The following is a 21,906-nucleotide window of genomic DNA, read 5'->3' on the forward strand; positions in this document are numbered from 1 at the left end:
CTGGACAATAACCTAAAAATGCTTTGGTCTAGGATCACAAAAGCTAATAGTGACCTGGAACAGTTGAAATGTATCTGGACAATAACCTAAGAATGCTTTGGTCTAGGATCAAAAGCTAATAGTGACCTGGAACAGTTGAAATGTATCTGGACAATAACCGAAGAATGCTTTGGCCTAGGATCACAAAACTTAATAGAGAGATTTATTATGACCAGCGGATGACCCCTATTGATTTTGAGGTCAATAGGTCAAAGGTCAAAGTCACTTTGAATAAGAACAGTAGAAATTTAGTGCATTTCTGTTTCTTGTGCAATTGCTGAATGCATCAAGGGGGTGGAGTATTTCGTGTTCTGCAAGCTCTTGTTTTGATTTACTGTCTAAAAACATAAACTCATGTTGCGTTAAACTTTATCTCCACATATATCTGCTACGCTCGCTCGGTTCACAAATCCCCTAACAGGTCGTATGAAATCCAGGAAATTGACTGTCCAACTTAAGTGATATACTGTTTAAAAACAGCATAAGATCTTGCAGATGATGTGCACAGGTATCAGCGTGTACATGATAGATGATGTGCAAAGGTTCCAGCATGTACTTGACAGATGATGTGCACAGGTACCTGCATGCACATAACAGATGATGTGCAAGGAATCAGCATGTACATGATAGATAAAACAAGTAAAACCATGTATACATTCGCCACTATGCACATCAATGGACACTTTTTTATTAATATTTTGTTAATATTTAAATTGAAACACAATTATTTTATAGATAAACTTTTATTCATTTTTTTTTGGTTGGGCTTAACGTCACACCGACACAATTATAGGTCATATGGCGACTTTCCAGCTTTGATGGTGGAGGAAGACCCCAGGTGCCCGTCCGTACATTATTTCATTACAAGCGGGCACCTGAGTATAGAACCACCGACCTTCCGTAAGCCAGCTGGATGGCTTCCTTACATGAAGAATTCAATGCCCTGAGTGAGGCTCGAACCCACATCGATGAGGGGCAAGTGATATGAAGTCAGCAACCTTAACCACTCGGCCATGGAGGCCCATAAACTTATTATAACATGAATTGCAGTATTGATTTCACAAAGAAGCATAGCATAAAAATTCACCACAAGGATAAATGACCCTTTACCTGAATGAAAAAAAAATATATTTCAGCCGGACAAATCCAGCTTAATGCGGATATTTCAAGCTTCACAACCGTAGGTTACGACATCGAGATAACTGTAGCAGATGCCAAGAACACTGTTGGACCAAAAACATTAACTGTTTTAATCAAAGGTACATATTTGGACAGTGTTCATATGTTTCGTTTGAAAATTTTAACTATGTTTAACCCTACTTCAAATGGAGTAAACTTTAGAAAGTACAGAAAGGTTCTTTAACAGTTTTCATAATATTAAGCTTCTCCTTGAGTAATCACTGTTTTATTATAGGAAGCATCTCCTTGCTGTAGTGGCGAGTTTTACTGGCACGAAGCCCTTTCTTGCTGAAGACGCGATGAGGTTGTGCCTGCTTTATTACAGAAAAGTCTCCTTATGCTGTAGTCGAGAGTTTTACTCATCGCTTCTTTAAAGAGAAGTCTGTTCTTGCTGTAGTCGCGAAATCTAAGGACTGGTTATTTTCATAAAGAAGCCTCTCCTTGCTGTTGTCACGAGTTCTATTTACTGTCGTATTATAGAGAAATCCCTCTTTGCTGTAGCCGCGAGTAGTAGTCATTAATTTATCAACCAGAAACCTCCTTTTGCTGTAGCCACACTTTTTAATTTGGAAACAGATTTAAGTTTTGTGTGATTTGTTGGCAAATAAAACACGGTTTTTGGTTCAGATGCGTAGTAATCTAATTACGAAGGCGGAAGGCCTTGATGATTAATTACGACGCATTCGAACAAAAAAAAGCGTGTTTTTGACAACAAAGCAATCAAAACTAAAAGATATTTCCTTTCTAAACGTTCAAATTACACAAGGAAGGGATTCTGATCTAGAATTATTTTAGGCGTAAATGGACGCATTACTTTCACTGGCGCTAAAAGTAGGTCATTTTGCGAAACTTGTTTTAATCGACAAGACAATTTACGATAAATCCTTTGTTTATATAAAAGAAAATCTTAAAAGTGTTAGAATCATTATTTTATCATAGACAGGATTCTCCTGTTTTTATTCATTGAAGTCTCTCCTTGCTGAAGTCACGAGTTGTAATCACTGATTTATTATAGATAAAGCTCTTCTTGCAATAGCCGAGGGTTTTAATCAAGGTTATATTACAGGCAAGACTTTCCGTGTTTAAACCACTGTTTTATGATCCTGTTGTTGCCGTGAGTTTAAATCACTGTTATCTCCTATCTGTAGCCGAGTGTTGTATCGACTGTTATACTACAGCGAAACCGCTTATTGCTGCAGTCGCGAATTGTAAAGACTGTTTATTATTAACAAACTGTCCCTGATGTAGCCGGGACTATTAAGATTTTTTTACGAAGTCACTTAAAGTCTTCTTTATTTGTATGCTCCTTGGAAACCTGTCAGGAGTAGATATTTAAGAATACTTAAGGGACTTAATGGATACTTTCAACCAATATATAACAGTTCAAGACAGTACAGAACATAATTAGTTTCATGCAATAAATTTTTACAGACCTATTTCTGAATGGATAAAACAAGCTACATCGCACTTTGCTTATGATCAATTGACATAGCACCAATTTTGAGAATTTATCGATTCAACCAATGGCTTTGTTTTATGACAAGTCTTTAAACATTTTGATAGCTTAACTTCGATTTTGCATCTTTGTATGTCACAAATCTCCAAACAGGAAAATAAGGCTATAGAAATAGGCAGGTTACAGATAGATGAACTTATGTCTACTCTTGCTGAAGCATTTTGAAACAAACAGAAATTTATTTATTTCAGATATAAACGACCCTGTTTTGTTAACTAACCTACCTTTGACCTCATCATACGTTGTTCCAGAAAACTCTGCGTTATCTTCATCAGTGTTTACCGTGTCATTTTCGGATCAAGATACACAAACATGGACCTTCTCGATGTCATCTACGCCAGGAACAGGATTGTCATACTTTTCTCTTGATTCGAGTAATTTTGTTTTATTTTCTCTATACATATGCACACTAAATGTTTCTCTCATTTATTCTGTTTAAAACGAACATAATTCCGATGCCATTTCTCTTCTATTAGTTTTGGCGTATTACCATTATACTAGACGTGTGAAATGTGTAATAGTATTATCAGCAACATAAAATTAATCATTTGAAGTATGTATAAATAGTATTCTTTGGCAGAAGATCTGTTCCAGGTGTATATTATTTATTTAAAATTTCAATTTCGAGTTACTATGTAATGACTAGATCGGGTACCCTGGTACTCTTAATTCGTGTACACAGTCATAGGAGATGACCATGTAGTGTTCGAATTTTGGACAGTATCTGGAGTGTTTTCTACCTGTTCAAGCCCTAAAACCGGCACATACTAAATGTAGGTATATATATCATGGATACAGTTTGAAACCTGGAGTAGTTCCAGAAGCTATGATAGATCACAGGAGTCTGAAATTCTATCAATAAGACCATAGAAGTCTATCTTTACAAAAAATACTCCCTATATATATAAAATAAACACCAGGAATGAAACGTCAAAACCCCAGGGTCCCCTGAAAATACGCACGGAACACAGGGTGATCGCAGTTTAGCGAGCGTGGTGAAGAAATAACACTAAAATACACCTACCGCACTCGACAGTATTCAAATATGATACACTTTACATGAGTAATTAGACATTTTCTGAGGTTTTCTGAGATTTTCAGCTGTCGCCGAAGCCATTCGCTGACGTCACAACAATGACAACAATTACAGCGCCGGGATAAAGATAAAATACTTATTTTATCTTTTAAAATTTGTACATCGAGTAAATAAGTATTAGAATATTTATATGTTTACTTCAGTCTATAATATCCCCTAGATTCCTTTTGCAATAAAAAGATAATTTACAAAATTTGATTGGGAAAACCCGTTAAGGGAGGCTACTCTTGGGATAATCCATTTTTCGATGAAGCGGAATATCTAAATTTCAGTAGTAAAATTTGATACTTAGTGAACAATGACTTTTTTATATGAAAAGAGTAATATGAAAATGTCTGTTATGTAATTTGAAGGTAAGACAGTACGGGAATTGCTACTTTCTTATTTTCATCCCGGCGCTGTAATTGTTGTTATTGTTGTGACGTCAGCGAATGGCTTCGGCGACAGATGAAAATCTCGGAAAACCTCAGAAAATGTCTGATTACTCTCGTAAAATGTATCGAATTTGAATACTGTCGAGTGTGGTAGGTGAATTTTAGTGTTATTTCTTCACCACGCTCGCTAAATTGCGATCACCATATGTTCCGTGCGTATTTTCAGGGGATCCTGGGGTTTTGACGTTTCATTCCTGGTGTTTATTTTATATATATAGGGGGTATATTTTGTAAAGATAGACTTCTATGGTCTTATTGATAGAATTTCAGACTCCTGTGGATAGATCATACATTGATAATTAACTATCATAGCAGCAATCTTTAAGTGCCGTGTGACAACCGTAAATAGTCTCCCCCTACTTTGATTCAGTATTGTTGTGTTTTCTAGTCCTTTGGGACCATTGACTCTCTTCAATATATATCTTATTTATATATCTGTGTATATCGCATATCTCAACGCGTATAACATTAAACACCATAAAATATCATTCACTAAGAGAAGTTATGCACCTTGGACTTTATTCCAGAATAAAGAATTCTAAGTCTTCTAAGTCCTAAATGTATAGTTAGGACTTGAATAAGATTGCCCTTATGTGCATTTCAAGAAACATTCGTACCTCTCGTACACAGGAATAGTCCTACTTTTAGTCGCAATTTTACACTTACTGTGACTTAAGACTTTTCTTGAAACGAAGTAAAAGTAGTAAAACAGTTCTAAGATTCTTTATGAAAAAAACACCCCGGATTTCTTTAGTAAGACTTGAGTTATGTCCCTTTGCTGTTAAAATTATGCATGAAGGGTATACAAGTTTGTGTCGCATTATCTCAAAAAAAAGTATTTGACTTATCGTCATAATACATTAGGTAGGAAAAAAATCGTGTACCGTCTTAGGATTCCGGCTGCCAAAATAAAGGGGATCCGCGAAAACTTGCTCAAAGTAAAGTCGGAGGGGATGCAAAACGTAGCGTAAATGCAAGGGAAGGAGGGGCAATAGAGGGAGAGAGGAGTAAAAAACGCTTATAACAAATAAGAAAACATACGCGACAGACAATACAAGACAGACAAAACAACCAGTTGAAAATAGGGACACCGCCATGGAACGGTCAGTAACCTATATAAAGGAAACTGAGGGTATAAACGCATTTAGGGCATGCCAACCTCGCACTTATGTATTTTCAACAACCTAGACAACACAATGTAAATAAAATCCCCGCTGAGGAAGGCCTAACATTAGTGTAAAAATAACAGATTTAAGGTATAATTACACCAATGTACTCAACAAATAGTCAGAAGTCAGAGCCTAACAAGAGCCTAACTTTTAAGGGCACGACTAAGCGTAGGTGCGTAGGTTCAAGCCACTGGGACCAAATTTTTTTCCTTATTTTCCTTTTTTCTAGTAAGTTTTTACTTCTTTCAAGACTTAGTACTGATTTATTGTACAAAAATGGAAAAAGATTAATCTTATAAGCGATTTCTTGGTGTTCAAAGTGAATTTACTACTTAAACAGAAGGGGTAGAGTTACACATTTTTAAAAATATTGAGTTACACGCGGTGAAAGTTCTCTATTTTGCTTTGGGTCTAAGATTATATATTGTGGAAGAAATTTAGGTAGGTTTTACGCCTGCCCTAAGGTTACTTTTAAATGGAGTAAGCAAAATTCAAAACAGAAACACAGCATTTTATCTTATTTTGTCAATCTTGAAGTATGAATTCTGTCTCATTAAATCTGTTTACTTGAGGCACCATAGAAAAAAATGATATTGACATTTTTATTTTGTGTCTTATAAATGTTTACCAATTTCTTTGATATTTCTTTTATTAAAATTAATGGGAAAATGAGTTCTCTGCAAACGTTTTGGACAGTGGCTATCACTTTGAAATTTATCTCTTCTTGAGCTTGAGGAGATACCATATGTTATACAAAATTTATAAAAAACGGCACGGTAAAAGTTGTGTAAAAATTGCAAAATAGTGCAAAACATGGTTTCCTTTCAGAATATACTAAGCAAAGGCCATTTTGTAAACATTACTTTTAGTGATCTAATACCTTAACGTTGTAAAATTATATAAAAAAAGATTTGTTTGTTGATATTCTCCGTTCAGGTGGGCTTATATCTACTGCCGGTACTGCATTGGACTATGAGACCCTCGCGGCAGCTGGGACAACGTCATTTACGTTTGTTATAAGCGTCAGTGACGGAACAGCCTCGGATACAGAGCCTTTAGTAATTGATATTATCAACGTCAATGAGGCACCACAGTTCCCTCAGTCCAGCTATAGTTTGTCAACAACGGAAGGAGCTGTAAGTATTTGTGTATTATGTTAACGTAACCGTGCTTGACTAACTGAGACCTCGTGATGGTTTTTGGATTATATTTCATACTTTAAGAAGGAAGTTCATGAAATTTCTCATACAATTAGAAAAATATAATTTTATATTAATAATACGATGAAAGTTCGACAAAACCGACTTACACAATGATATCTTTTAATCAATTCAATGACCGCTACCAACTTTTAAAAATCACAAAAACAGACCTGAATGTTATACTTAGAAAAACATGCAACTGACCTTTAATTCTAATGATATTTTGTGGAGGATGTTATGTCTGATATTGATAAAAAATCAGTCACCTTTATTTTTTTCATGAACGGAAAAGGTAAGCATTTCAGTTTACGTTTATCACGATTTTCACGCAATAGAACGAAATTCCACCGTTTTTATATAAGAGATATTTGATAATTTATGTGTACTTTAGTCAGAAATTTAAAAATGTATTGAAACCATTACTAACTAAAAGTTGAGCAAAAGCATGAAGAGGCACAGGGGTTATTTTTAAAATCTCCTTTTGTGTAGGGATTTGAGGGACCTCCAGTGAGAATAATATTACTGTAACACGTAAAGTCAGAGTGTTACGGGAAATTGTTAGATAAACGTTAAACACTAATCAATTTACATATTTTTTAAAGACTGCTTAAAATCTAGCAAAAGAAAGAAGTTTCTATAGAGGTCACCGGTACATGAGTCCGGAATACGTGGCTCGGAATTACTCCCCCAAAATGTCCATGGGTAAAGACTAAAATTTCTTTATTTTTAAAGACAACTCGTTGATAACAAAAACATAGGGGTTTCTTGTCGGACCAATAAGTATATAAGCGCGTTCTCTTCATAATCCTCATATTTACATGTTTAAACTTCAACTTTATAATTATGGGATGTGACCGCTATGCTAATATAGTCCAGAAACAATCTATACTTTACTTACTACTTAAATATGTGTAATGTGTTATGGTGATCATAATGATATAAGCGAGTGTAAAAACGATTGAACAACCAAAACGGAAAATGGCGATATGATTTCAACCATTTGTCCAAATATGATAAATCATGTGTTACTCTTTCGATTGATATTTGGATAATTACCAAATAAAGGTATGTTTATTCCTTAAGATATTTTTCGAAAGGTATATTTCAAGTGTTCCTCAGTCAAAATAAGTCAAGAATGACTTACATCAGCAGTAGATAAGGAGAAATCAGTAGATTAAATGGCGAATGTTTAGAGGATGCATAACAAAAAATGAAAGCGTTTATCAAAACTAAGGTAAATTTTCTGAATTACATGTCACATTGTAAAAAATTCGTATATTATCTCTTTTATTGTTCACGATTTTAGCCTTAATTCATCCATGCTTTGTAGTGTATTGTATTGTGCTCTTTATTGATATTATATTGAACGACTTATTCTGATTTTTGGTTGTGGGGTTTATCCCGCAACCAAAGTTAAATTGTATTTCTGACAATCATTGCATCTTTATTTGATTCCAAATCACATCCAAAGGATATTCATGTGCTACACAAAACAGTCCCATTCATGAACAATGCGGATGAATTATCAATGAACAAGCAGTTCTTATTCAACCTGTATCCACTTGCACTGACCATTTAGATTATATAAGATCTATCAATGATAAGGTATTCCAGCCCATGGTTACATCACAAGCTGGGTCAGGCAGAGTTCATCTTAGATATGAGGCACATTAAATTTGTATTTGTTTCTCATTCATGTATATTCATAGACTGGCATTTAAACAGAAAATAAATCTACCAAAAACCCGCAACCATCTGACATTTCAAGGCTTTGATTACAAATAAGATTGTATTATTGCAGATATTTTGATACGATTTTGTCCATATTGAACTGCATATTATTGTGTTATTATTGCAAAGAAACGATACTAGAATTTGAAAACATAAAATTAAACACAACTTGATTCAACACTCTGACGAAAAGTTAAAAATAAAAATCGAAACAAACGAAAGCAGTAGAAATAAGATAAGTTTGTTTTCCTTCGAGAGATTTTCCAAAAAGATGGAAGCGAAAATACGATATCAGATTTCCATACACTGCATGATTTTAATACCGTATATATTACAATATATTGTATGAAGACATGCACAAACTAAAATGGTTACATTTTGTACTACTGACATTGGCATTACCTATTTCCAGAAAACTTGTTACACATATCTTCATTCATTAAAACAACTAAAGTCACGAACATAAGATACATCACTTGAATCTCGCTTTTGTTTACCAAGAGTATCATCTTCAGAAAGTGCATTATTTTGTAAATGCTGATTCAATGGTTTGCTTATTCAAATATAACAAAAGCACATTTTCCTCAGTTTTTTTAGTTCAATATTGTTAACCTTGAAAAAAACCCACATAAACTGAAACTTAAAAACATGTTTATTTGCTTAAGGTTAAGCAAACTAGCTCATTTAATAAATTATTTTTTAAAAGATACTTTTGGTTTTTTAGGATAACTAAGGTTTTTCATAAGTGCATTTTCAAAGGGTAAACAAAACAGGTGAAGACGAATCAGGAAGACATTTCAAGCAAAAGACCCATCTTAAAACAGAGTTGGTGCGCCCGTGATATATTACAGACTCCGGTATATACCGGATTAACTAAATTTGAAAGAAAAGTATCTTAAATGTATATATTTTGTAACCATGGTGGTACTAACCCTAACCTTTAGTCAGTATATATGTTATGCATATTATATACTAAATGCGTGCGGACATGCAAAAAATGCGTACTTTTGCCATGCGCTCCTATTGATAATAGTAGAGAGTTTGAGACTTCTACCTTTGCCTTCCCCTTTAACGTCTCTTGCGAAGTTAACGTATGAAGTTGAAGATAGATGAAAATTCCTTGAGATTTCAAACTTTAGAATTAACCTTACTTCTCTTAATCCGCCCATTCAATTTATCTGCAGTTATGATCGTTTTTCTCGTGCAATTTGATATCAGTTGTCCGAAAGTGCAGGACTTTTACAAGAGGTTTTAAAAATGAAAATTAGATAAAAACATTTCAATTAACATAATCATCGCATGGATAGTAGTGCGATTACAAAAAAAATCATTTTATATAAAATGATGTCAGTATACAATGCACGATTGTAAATTATAAATGAGAAGAAATAAAAATGATAATCTTATCAACGATTTCTATTGTTGATGGTGTTCTTGAAAGATATTACAGATTTTTAAACAAAAACATGAGACACCAGCTACTACAAATGAATTCCTCTATATACTTTGAAGTTAAGTTAAATATATGAGATAAAGCAAACACAAAAAGCTGTTGACTAGTATTTCATAGTTTTTCTTAAAGTTTTTTTTTACTTTGAATTGGTACTTTGTACATCTAATTCCTTTAAATTTAAAGTAAACTGTACCTGTTGAAAATCTAACCTTTTAAAAGATATATTGATAACATGAGCCAATATATACAGTTTATGAATACATCTAACAAGCGAATTGGAACGAATGTAAGATACTCTCGTGATATCATACGTTTTGGCATCATGGCACTCAGTTTGACTCTATATAATGCCAAACTCGCAGACAGCTCAATATAATCGTGCCAAGTCAACATGTGTCTAGCGAAACAGTCAAGAACTGCTAGGTGGAGACGAATATTGCCGCACAAAATAACATGTGGGCATATACACGTATTTGTTTGAATATACTATTTCATAAGTAAAGCATGTGCAGCAGATCAAGGAATTTTGATTAGAGGGACACCAACTTTAAAGAGGGGTCACCCATTCATGGGGGGTGGGAGGAGGGGGGTAGTCACACCGAGTTTCAAGACCGATTTTCTTTGTAAAATGTAAGAATCAAAGGTGGATTGGCTCGCAATGCCCCTCTGCCAGGCCCTGGGTCCGTGCATGTAAAGAATGGAGTTATCCCATACCGCTAACAGGAAACTTCTCGCATCATGATATCATAGATCTGAAATTGTCTGATACTTCAGAATTATTTTTCCGTCTTACTAGTACCATTTTATGTTTATAATTAAAACGCAATTGTCTTATTAAGTGTCCGACAGAAACGAATTGATTTATTTGGAAGTTAAAATAAAATGTTCCACCAAATGATATTCGCGTGTTATTATTCATTTTTCAAGTAAAATGACTGTCATGCCTCCATCCAGATTTCAGTCTTTGATACCGAGTATGTAGACAGAGTAGATGTACAAAGACTGAAGTTTTGACTTTCGTTATATCACATCTTCGGACGTTCAAAACTTCACTTCTTACGACAAAAAGGCCCATCTTGTATAATAAGTACCGCCTGAGGACACAAATATGCCGTAGAAGTTAAAGTTTGAACAAAATCTCAAAGTTTCTCAAAATCAGTTGATAACTTCATACTTCCAGGTTCAATTCAAAGTATTTAGTTAAAATCATTACCAAACAAAACTTCATTATTCTTATACTTATTGATATTGTTTCGCACCAAATTCAGTCTTAGGCTTACTTGATATTACATGGAAAACTTTAGTAGCAACGTCTGATATAAATAAAATACACGCATATCGGTGACGTTTTACCCCAAATATATATGAGAGACGTTGAAGGGGAAGGTGAAGGTTGAAATCTCAAACTCTCTAATATCGGGCATTTGAAATCTAAATTCAACGGCCTAGTTTTAAAATACCATATTTCAAAACTACTTCTCAATCAAACTCTGATCGTTTTGATTGCTTGGCTATAAGAACATTAAAACATGTTCACCGTCATAACAACCTGCACGTAGCCGAAACTGTTTCTGTAAATGTTATCACGGTCATTACAACGTCTAGACCCTAGGTGCCCTAATTTGACTTCGAAGAAGAAAGAACTCCAATAATCAAAATGATAATAAGAATGATAAAGGATATCAATATCCTATGGTTGCAGTGCTTACAAACTTTGTTACACAGGGGTATTTTCTTACAAGATATAGTGTGTAGCGGCCAACAATTCGGGTGGAGTGGCCCGGTCCCGTTGAGAGGGTTTGACATATGCATTAACGAAATTGTGTTTTCGTTTGGTCCTTACATGATATGAATTTAGCTATTGTTTTGTAAATTTAAGGCGGGGCATATTATAGGAACACCTTCATTTGGCGTGATAGACCAAGATACTGGTGATTCTCACACACTCTCGATTGATTGTGGAACTGACACGGGCTATTTCCTGATGAACCCCTCAACAGGGGAAGTTTCGTACCAGTCCAACTACGATACAGGTAAATGATAAACCCATGTCTAGTTAATAATAAAGAGATGAAACTATGAAATTCGGGTCTTATAAAAGAGAATTTCTGAAAATAGTAACCAAATGATCTATTTATCCTAACTTCCTGTCCATTAAACAATAGCTTTGAAGTTAATACACTACTAATGCATATGGCCAATATATGCAGCCTATTTGGTAATTTGAATGGAAATATCTATTAAAATTCCCAAACATTATGAGATAAAAGAGGAAAAACTATAATAAACCTCATGTTTGGTCTCCAATTCTATGTACTCCTAAACATGATTAAATAAGTCTACTTTGTTGCCGAAATAAGTTTTTTCCCGAAATTCAGTAGAAATTTAGGCTTAATAAGGGTATAACGCCGCTTAATAGAAAAAAAAACGGATAACCATTTCTTCAATGATCTGATTCAATAACATTCATTTTCAGATACAAATTCATTGGTCTAAACTCCTGCACAAACGCTATTTATTATTCAACTTCTGTTTCCTTCATTACATTGTTAAAAAAATTCTTATGGTAATTGCAGATACATTCAGTGACAATCTTACGCCCCTAATAAAATCATTGCATAAATTTGTCTTAAGTAGTTGTTCTCAAAACCAAGATGGTGTCGTTTGGAAAAAAGGTTTAAAAATATTTATACCCTACATTTGTCCTATATTTTGCATGAAGGTAGGGCAGAAATTTGTAAAGATCGACTTATTAAAAGGAAGTGCGTTTGATCTTCGTGAAGCTTTCATTTCTGACTCGTGTAAATAAGGTCACACACTTTAGGAGAACTGGTTACTAAGTATGTCTACTGAATACCGTTATATAACTTAAATACTAAAGCCTGTTGAAGTACACTAATAATTATTTCTTATTAAAGAGAAAAGTAGGAGCATAAAACATAACTATTACGTTTGCATACAATTTGGAATTCAACAAAAATAGCCTTCGCATACATTTCTATGGGCATCCAAAGTGAAAAATGTCCCCATGATGCGGCTCAACTATATTTTGTATTTGCAGGTGCTGGATTGCCATCAACTGTCACGTGCAATGTGATGGTTGAAGACAGTGGCGGACTAACAGATACAGCAACGCTTAATATTTATATAAGTGAGTAGCAGAAAAACACGTTCAATGCTGCTCAAGTATATGAAAACGTGACTGTTTATACTATTTCTGTTGGCATATTATGTATACTTTAGATTTTGTTACGATTTGTTCACACAGTAACTGGTAACCTCATTCAGTTCATTTCTATAAAACAATGCGCATATCATATTTTAACTCGGATTATTATCATATTCGGTCATATAATGCTTGTACATGTACTTCATTAGAAAAAAAATTCTTTTGTTCCGAAGACGAACAACTTTCGAAACTTACCAATACTTTTACTTATACTGTTCATATAGCCCGTTTTCTTGTTTTACCAGGTGACTCTAACGACAACACGCCTGTTTTCTTCCCTGCTTCATACTCATTTTTTATCAGTTACTATTCTTCCGTCGGGACTGACGTTGGTACAGTCACAGCAACCGATGGCGACACGGGAACCTTTGGAACATTATCATATACATTAGATCAAGCCTCTCTACTAGATGAATACTTTGCCGTAGACACCAACGGACAAATCACGGTTCTGAAGTCACCAAGTCCCCTTGGATATTCCACGACAGTCACAATAAACGCCACAGCCACTGACGGTGGAGGATTGTCGGCTATAGCATCTGTTACAATTGGAATATCAGGTAAACTCTTGAAATGTCAGGAATTTTCTTGAACGTATTGGAATATCAGAAAAAAATTTTGTAATTCCTGGATTATCACAATTATTTTCTAACTACATTATTTGATTTTTAATATCAGGTGAATGCTTTCACAATGAGAGTATCAGTAAAATTATTGTTAAACTGACGTCTTGGGTTAAAGTTTGAATGAAAGTTGAATTTTGCTGTAGAAAACAGCGGACAAATTTAAGTCATGGAAAAATGTTGTTACTACTGGACTGTAAGGTAACATGATACAACTGGAATATCAGAGGAAGCCTCCAAACATATATGCCATCAGGTAAAATCTCCTTTCCGTTTGAACATAAGTAAAAACTTGTATCTATCTGAATATCGTGTAACTTATTTTGACTCTTACAATATCAGGGACATTTATGTAAAGATTGGAATACCAGGTCGGTCCTGTAAATATCAAAATATCGGGTAATTCAAGTTTCTTATTGAATTGCTGCCTGTTTTAAGACACCACGACGACATCGACCACAACAACGACAGATCGATACAAGACGTTTATCGAGGACGGTAGGAATGTGGCTTGGTTGGTCCCGTGCTGTATAGTACTGGTAGTTATAGTAGGCGTTCTCGTCTGGGTTATCAGCACGTGCAATGGAGACAAAGGTTGTACAGCATTTAAAAGACAACTGTGAGTAAATGTGATCTATATACAGGGCTACAGTTAAATATTTTCATTAACTGTAACATGTTTATTACGAAAATATACAAAGGGGTGATAAAATACGTAGATTGGCGCTACTTAGTGTATAAATCTACTGAAAAAGGAAAGTCGGCGTTTGTTCTGCTTTTAGGTAGTTCCACATGTTTGGATCAGTTTTTTCAAGGAAGAATCTGATAGTTCCACATGTTTGGATAAGTCTTTTCAATGAAGAATCCGATTAAATTCGGAATATTTTTAATTTCAGACTTAGTCTATACTAAGAAAAAGTGCCAAATGAAAAAGATAAGGTCATGTGCTAAATGGCTTTGGTTAATTGAGCTCGAGCAGTTCTATTAAATTGGTATCAATGGAAATAGAAATTTTCCTATGATTTTAATGAAATTTTTTACAATTACATTTTGTATAAGCTAATATATTTCCAATTTTCCGTCTACTTAAATCGTATAGAGCCATTATGCTGATTTATGAAATATTTGCCCATGATTTAAGATATCCACAAATTTCGAGCGGATTTCAGGACATGATTTGGAATAATATCACGTGTCAACATTTGTGTTATGATTTTTTATCTCTAAAAAGAAGATAGCGTTGAAGTTTTAACTATTTACTATTTCTTAGTACTCTTTTGTTTGCATACATCAAGTCCAGACTATAACATATGTTCTCCAGATAAATGCCCGAATGCCTTAATATTCTGTAGAATTTTTCTAAATCGTTTTACCAAGTGTAGCTGAGGTATTTTGAGTAAAATCTGACTGTCTCTGAGAGATCTGATATCTCTATTTTAATATCGTCCATATCGAAGCCAAATAGTTACCAACATTTCATTTCGGATTTGTTTCTTAATTCTAAAGCTGCAAGAAGAAGAAAAAGAAGTGGCGGCCTCGTCCTAGAAGACAAATGACACCTCCAACACCCCCAACACCACCGATTCGCAATCTTAGACTGAATTCATATCGTGTCTCTGGTATGTTTCATAAAATTATGCATTTCTTAATTACGAATCTTGCTACTGGTATTCACTAAAAAAACCTAATATCAACGCGTCTTCTATAAAGTAACCAACATTGTAAGCTATACATAGGCGTGTATTTTACGGTACAAGGTACGGGATGGCATCGACTAAAATCCTGGATTAATTACCGAAATTACCAGAACGGTAAAATACCACAAGTAAAAATAAATAGTAATAAAAGCCCTTAAACGTTGCATGGCTTTTGATTGATACGGAAATGGTAGGTTATATTTAGAAATCGTTTTTGAGACAAAATAACTAGAATAATTTGTAGATGCGTTGGCTTTTGTAATAGTGTCTTTGGAGGGGTGAAAGTTGTTAACGTTCATTAGTATTATACTTCTACAGGGCTGACCTTGTGAATTGTTACTTGTACGTATGATCGAATGTAGACTCTACTAAATGACGGTTTTATCAACTTACGGATTCCGTAACTTACGGAAACCTTAACCTTAACCTTATAACCGTTCTCACGGATTGAATGCCAGAACTGAATAATAAAGCTAAATTTATAATCTTTAGAGCATTAATTTCCGTAAATTGTAAATAGTCCTATCGAGTCTATCCAATGAACGCGATATACGGATTTTCTCGACCAATGAAAATGTTCCCTAAGTCTTATGACTCTGATATTCCAGTTCCGCACAAGCCAATTTAAACTAGGGAACTCACGTGAGGAAGCCATCCAGCTGGCTTACGGAAGGTCGGTGGTTCTACCCAGGTGCCCGCTCGTGATGAAAGTATGCACGGAGGGGCACCTGGGGTCTTCCTCCACCATTAAAGCTGGAAAGTCGCCATATGACCTAAAATTGTGTCAGTGCGACGTTAAACCCAACAAAATAAATAAATAAAATAAACTAGGGAACTGTCTGAGTTGTGTGCCCTTTACTATAAAAAGATACATTTCGGTACTTTGTTCGGATAATGTTAATCCAGATGCTTGGATTCGGCTGCATTTAAATTCAAGCTGCTCGGGTAACCAAAGTTCTGGGCAAAGTTTATTAGCAAACCAATTTCATCGAGCTGTTTATATAAGTAATTACAAAAGTTTTCAGAAGTATTAATGAAATGGAAATCAGTTTTAGTTCGGTCTTATTGCTTGCTGTAAACAGAAACAGTTTATTAACTTAACTGTATTTGTGATAGGTTGGTCTCTGTCAGTGTACATTTGATAACAGTATTTCTTTCTTTTCATATATTTTGAGAGATTGGCTGTTTTCTTTAGGTTCTTGTATTTTGAATCATTTCTTGTTGATACAAGTATAAACGTATATAGTTATGGTCGTCTGCAAAAGAAAATGGTGAATTTTGTTCACGTTTCCCTTCTTGTAAGACAAATTACATTTATGTCGATAAAAAGCCGGATCTAGTTTCCAACTGACAGTAGATGAAAATTGTTGCCGCTGAATTTGTAAGCTCATTATATCCAATAAAGCCGGTCTAATTGTGCCAAATTATCTTTTTTTATCACCCAAATACTTATTTTATGTCAAAACTTTTATGCTATTGACAAAATCAATTTCTGTCTGTATTTTTGGTGTTTCGCAATCTTAACTAGCTCAAGAAAGTACACAAACGTTAATATCGCGAGAAGTTCTCAATCAGGTGTAAGTGTAGAAAATAATATGTGTGTTATTTTAAAATTAAAATGAAACAGCGCTTTTGATACTCCAGTAACCTAAATAATTCTTCAGAACTAAATGAGACTTGCAGTAGCTTAAATTTAACGAAGGATTTCATTATAAACATTCACTTTTCAGTGCGAAAGCCGCCGCCGCCAAAAGGTAAAATTTATAATTTATTTACTTATATGCTACATGTAACTTATTATCTATCGTATTTTGAAAAATCTCTTCTCATTTTTGATGAAAAATAAAAAAATCTCCATATATATACATTTCGATATGAATTTAAGATATAGCAAATGAAGTGTTATACAGATTTATGATTTATGCATAAAAATGTCTCGCATCAATGTTTAGTACATTAAAGGAATAAGCTGTAAAAATTCAAACGCATCAATTTAATATGAAGGCATCTTTCAAAAATTAAGTTAGTAATAACAAAAGTTAAATACCTAGCATTTTTAGAAATGAATTACAAGTACGAATCGGCATAACAGTTCGTAGTACAACCCTTCTCCGCTCTTGCACGTATCTGTTTATATACATAACATTATTTTTAATTATTGATATCTACAAAAATATGAGGGGGGGGGGGGGGGGGGAAATCAGTAAGTATCATTCTTACATCGTGGTTTGGACTTTCACCATCGTAGTTTCGACTTTTATCGTCGTGTTTACGACTTTCGACTTTATCAATCGTTGTAAAATTGAAAGCACTATGGTGGAAGTCGAAACCACGATGATGAAAGCCGACACAATGATGACGAAAGTCGAAACCACGATGATGAAAACACGAAATCAAGATGGTGAAAAATGATATCGCGTTTTTTATAATCCTGGTTTCCCGATTTCGACAATCACCATCGTAGTTTCGAGTTTTCACCATCGTGATTTCGACTTTCAATATCGTGTTTTTGACTTTTATCATCGTTGTTTCGTCATTTCGACTTTCGAAATATTGCCGGGATTCAGAAATAATAAAAGATATCGATGGTCCTAACGGAACACCGTAGTTCTCTGCCTACTTTGCGTTGTGTGGTTCTTTTTTGCTATTGTCAGTATTTCCACGGAGACTGCTATCACTGTTTATATATTCTATATACACTCTTTAATTTTTAAATTATATGTTTATGTGTATATTGCACATGACACGTATGTATAACACCTACATATATATATTTTTAGCTCAACAAGCATGGCGATCAGCAGCAGTTTGAAGAATCAGCTCTGTTTGACACCAAACGCACCATACGATTACCATGTCTTTTCTTGCAAATTATTCGTGAAAGAGATGCCTTCACGTATATAAAATTGTTGACATAAAATGCTTATCATGTGTTGTCCTTCATGAAATAGTCCTTAGTAAATAGTTTGATCACAACTTTGTAATAGGAAAATAAAAGAAGGAAATTATAGACAAAAAGATCAGTTAGTGTGAGATCGTCAATGGGGTAGAATTTCAAATTATCAGTCTAGCTATAATGTTGGACATTGTGCTCACTGCTACTAGTAGACAACGTCGTTTATATGACTGAAAAAAATGTTGAAAAAGACGTTAAACCCGAACACATACATATATATTATCAGTCTAGAGAAGAAATAACCCAGATGTTTTATACCAAAAGACATATTTCAATAATACCAAATACCAATAAATACATAGTATGTTAAATATACAAAAGTTCAAATTATTTATTAAAATCATAAAAATATACAGGCATTTCTTTTTAGTCTGCGTTTTAGAAAAAGTTTGAAAATATAACAAATAATTTCATAGATAAGTTCATATGGACATTGTCGTTTTTGAATATTCTTCTTTTGCAATTTTCTTTTTCCCTGTCTTTATTCGGTTGTTTGTTTGTGCGCAAAGAACATAACCTCGGCTTATATGTACTAGTGTACATATAATATCATACACATTTCCGATGACAACAACTATAATACTCAGTATTATTGTTGGCAAAATCATTAAATACATTTTATACTTCATCGATAGCCTAAATACGTAATATTTGTGTCATCATTTTACATAATAATATGATGTCATTGATCAAAGATATTTTCATTTTAGAGAGTGATAGTTGTAGCAATGAAACTCATTTTGAATACAGGTACACGTCATGAGGTCTGCATCTAACACTAGTAATTGAATCTATAGCTATCTCATTGTACGTAATGTATTGCATATCAAGTAACAAGAAGATATCAAGAAGTCGGACTATTTAATAATGCATTTTTACCTTACCTCTGAAATTTGTTCAACCTTTATGTTCTTGTAAAAAGTTATTAAACAGACAGTTGTTTATGTAATCTATATTCATTTCTTCAGAATTCATTTTATTTTTATTGCATAAAACATGTGATAAACGTCTTAAATGTCTCTGCGTGCTTTTATTTCATCCCTGTGAAAAGCATTTCATGGAATAGATGCCCAAGTAAAGTGTCATATTCATTTTTTACCCTGAACGGCGTGATTATATTGTGTACATTCTACTCTATGGCAAAGTGCTTCTAAGTAACATAGTGACAGAGTATTAGTCCATTTACCATGGCACTCAATAAAATAATATAATATTTTGTTTCATTTAAATGTCTGTTAAGTTTAAATAATAGAAAAAGATATTTTTCACACATGTGGGCACAGCCGTTACCGATAACATCGATATCTTCTAAAGTGAATTAAGGTATTGGATCCATAAAGATTATAAAATTCTTCTACTGGTTTCCTGTATGAATTGTATGAATTAGCAGCCGGAAGTTGATGTTTGTCATACGGGTTCATTTCCTTAACTTTTAACCCATAGACCTGCTAAATTCCTAAAATGGACTGGTCAATCATTCAATTTAGGCAATACTATGTATCATTTGAAGGGAATTTCACTGAAAATTTACTGACTGAATAGCGAACAGTGCAAACCATGATCAGACCGCACGGATGTGTACGCCGATCATGGTTTGCACTGGTTGCCAAGGCAGATACACTAACTGCAGGCAGGTTAAAGATTCATATGCGATATGAGTTGTTAGGTTCACTATCCTGTTCGCTTTCACTAGATACAATTAGAGACAATAATCCGGTTATCTGGTTTATGTTTACGATTTTCCCAGTATGCGAATTTCCTTAGCACCAATAGTAGCTCCAAGCGAGCCCAGAACTACCATCATATAATGGTTTTTAACTGTTCGCTATCTTAATTGCGAATATGTTACTTATATGAAATACAGAATTTGATTAGATAAGATTCGTAATGCTAGTTCAGAGTATCCCGATTGCCTAATAACTGGTATATGAAAGCGCAAATCTTAATAAGTTATAGACTTAATGTTTTAGGGGAGAAATAACTTATGTCGTGTAAATTTTAGGCACTCTCGGGACTATTAGTAATGTGAAGTGTTGGTAAGGTATTTACAGATATGATTATCATTTAAACGTAGAGAAAAGTACAAAGTAGCAAAACTACAGGAACATATGGGAATTCGTTAGGCTAAGCGTGTTTTATATATTTGAGTAGTTCTCTACAATTCTTCGCATTGCCTTAGTTCTTCTTACAAATCAGATCCGAATAATTCAATTTATATCCCCGAAACCTATATTTAGGAATTGTTCAAAGACATTGTTTGCTTCCACTGAATACATACGGTCCTTAGATCAAAAAGGAATACCCGAACTTCAAGAACGCTGTTCCTGCAACATTACGTTCTGCGGCGACTGATATGTACTTACAGAATGTGAAACATAGCTACCGAGAAAAAAAACAAACAAATAAAGGAACGCCGTAGGGCACCGCCTTGGAACGGTCAACAACAAAAACGCCGTGTTCAAAAGCTACATGACAGTGTAAATAAAAGCGATCTCCACCATATGAATCTTTATTATACGTAATGGGGACAAAAGACACCATAGATAAACCACTGCAGAGCTCATGTACATATTCTAATATATAGAACAAAGAAAACACAATGAACCAAATATGCATGTTTTTGACGACGTTGAAGAAGACAAAAGAAAAAGGGAAACGCACGTAGAAGCCTAATGAAAAGAGGACTGACGACAAATAGGAAAGTCAATTCTAAGCGCGTTTGCGAGCCGCTGTTCATAGATGTTCGTATATTCCATCAAACATATTCAAAGTTAAATGTCAAAACAATTAAAAAGGGATATGATGGCTGATAAAGAAATGAATTAGGCATCCCAAAATAGTCGCGAGTAATAATCTTTTGAAATTATACAGACTCAGATTTCACAAAGTTTGTAAATAACATTTTCATAAAATCAAGGTATTGAGGTTTTTGCAGAAGTATCTTTATGTTGATTTTGAAACGGTAAAGACATGTAGTAACATATATGTACTTTCACAGCTTATTTAGCAGAAGTTTATATGATATGTTTCTATTATGTTGAATGAATTATGCAACACGACTACATGCTGTAAAACTCACAAATATTGAGAAATACATTTCCCGTTAGATATTGCATAGGTTCATCCCCATAAAATTAGATCATAATCGATATCACAATTGTCATCTGTGCCAAGTCATTTGAAGCTGTCATTCGTAAAGAAATCATGGCTTGGCGATCATAAATAGTGAAACTGTGTTTCAGTTAGGTTACCATTGTTTGCGCTTATAGAGTCCCCGGAATATTGTATAGTTGCAGAATGGTAAGTACCTCTTAACTATATTGGAACTACATGTGACAAAGGTTGCCGTCGTCCTTGCAAAATATTTTTGAAATATGTACTACATCAACATGTATATAAAGCTATGTAGTAAAACAGTAAATAAAGTAAATAAAGTATACGTGACAATTAAAGAAACTTTGCAATTACTAAATATAAATGCATGTGCCACTTCGCCAGAATATTTTACTGCATATATTTTAAGGCATACATACAATTTTTTCGTACATTTACTCGAAACATCTTTACACGCTGGCTCTAAAA

General features: G+C 34.1%; 1 protein-coding gene across 1 annotated transcript in view; it reads left to right on the forward strand.

The window, feature by feature from the left end:
• LOC123530441 (protocadherin Fat 4-like) overlaps positions 1-19,278 on the forward strand; it is a 45,872-nt gene extending 26,594 nt beyond the window's left edge. The window contains exons 11-20 of the mRNA XM_053520815.1: positions 1,176-1,298; positions 2,926-3,108; positions 6,370-6,569; positions 11,699-11,852; positions 12,881-12,970; positions 13,294-13,608; positions 14,110-14,290; positions 15,178-15,290; positions 17,099-17,122; positions 18,149-19,278. Of these exons, the coding sequence (XP_053376790.1) occupies positions 1,176-1,298; positions 2,926-3,108; positions 6,370-6,569; positions 11,699-11,852; positions 12,881-12,970; positions 13,294-13,608; positions 14,110-14,290; positions 15,178-15,290; positions 17,099-17,122; positions 18,149-18,180 (1,415 nt within the window). The 3' untranslated portion in view covers positions 18,181-19,278. The remainder of the gene's footprint in view (positions 1-1,175; positions 1,299-2,925; positions 3,109-6,369; positions 6,570-11,698; positions 11,853-12,880; positions 12,971-13,293; positions 13,609-14,109; positions 14,291-15,177; positions 15,291-17,098; positions 17,123-18,148) is intronic.
• Positions 19,279-21,906: the final 2,628 nt, after the last annotated feature.

Source organism: Mercenaria mercenaria, chromosome 13, assembly GCF_021730395.1.
Source record: "Mercenaria mercenaria strain notata chromosome 13, MADL_Memer_1, whole genome shotgun sequence".
NCBI lineage: Eukaryota > Metazoa > Mollusca > Bivalvia > Venerida > Veneridae > Mercenaria > Mercenaria mercenaria.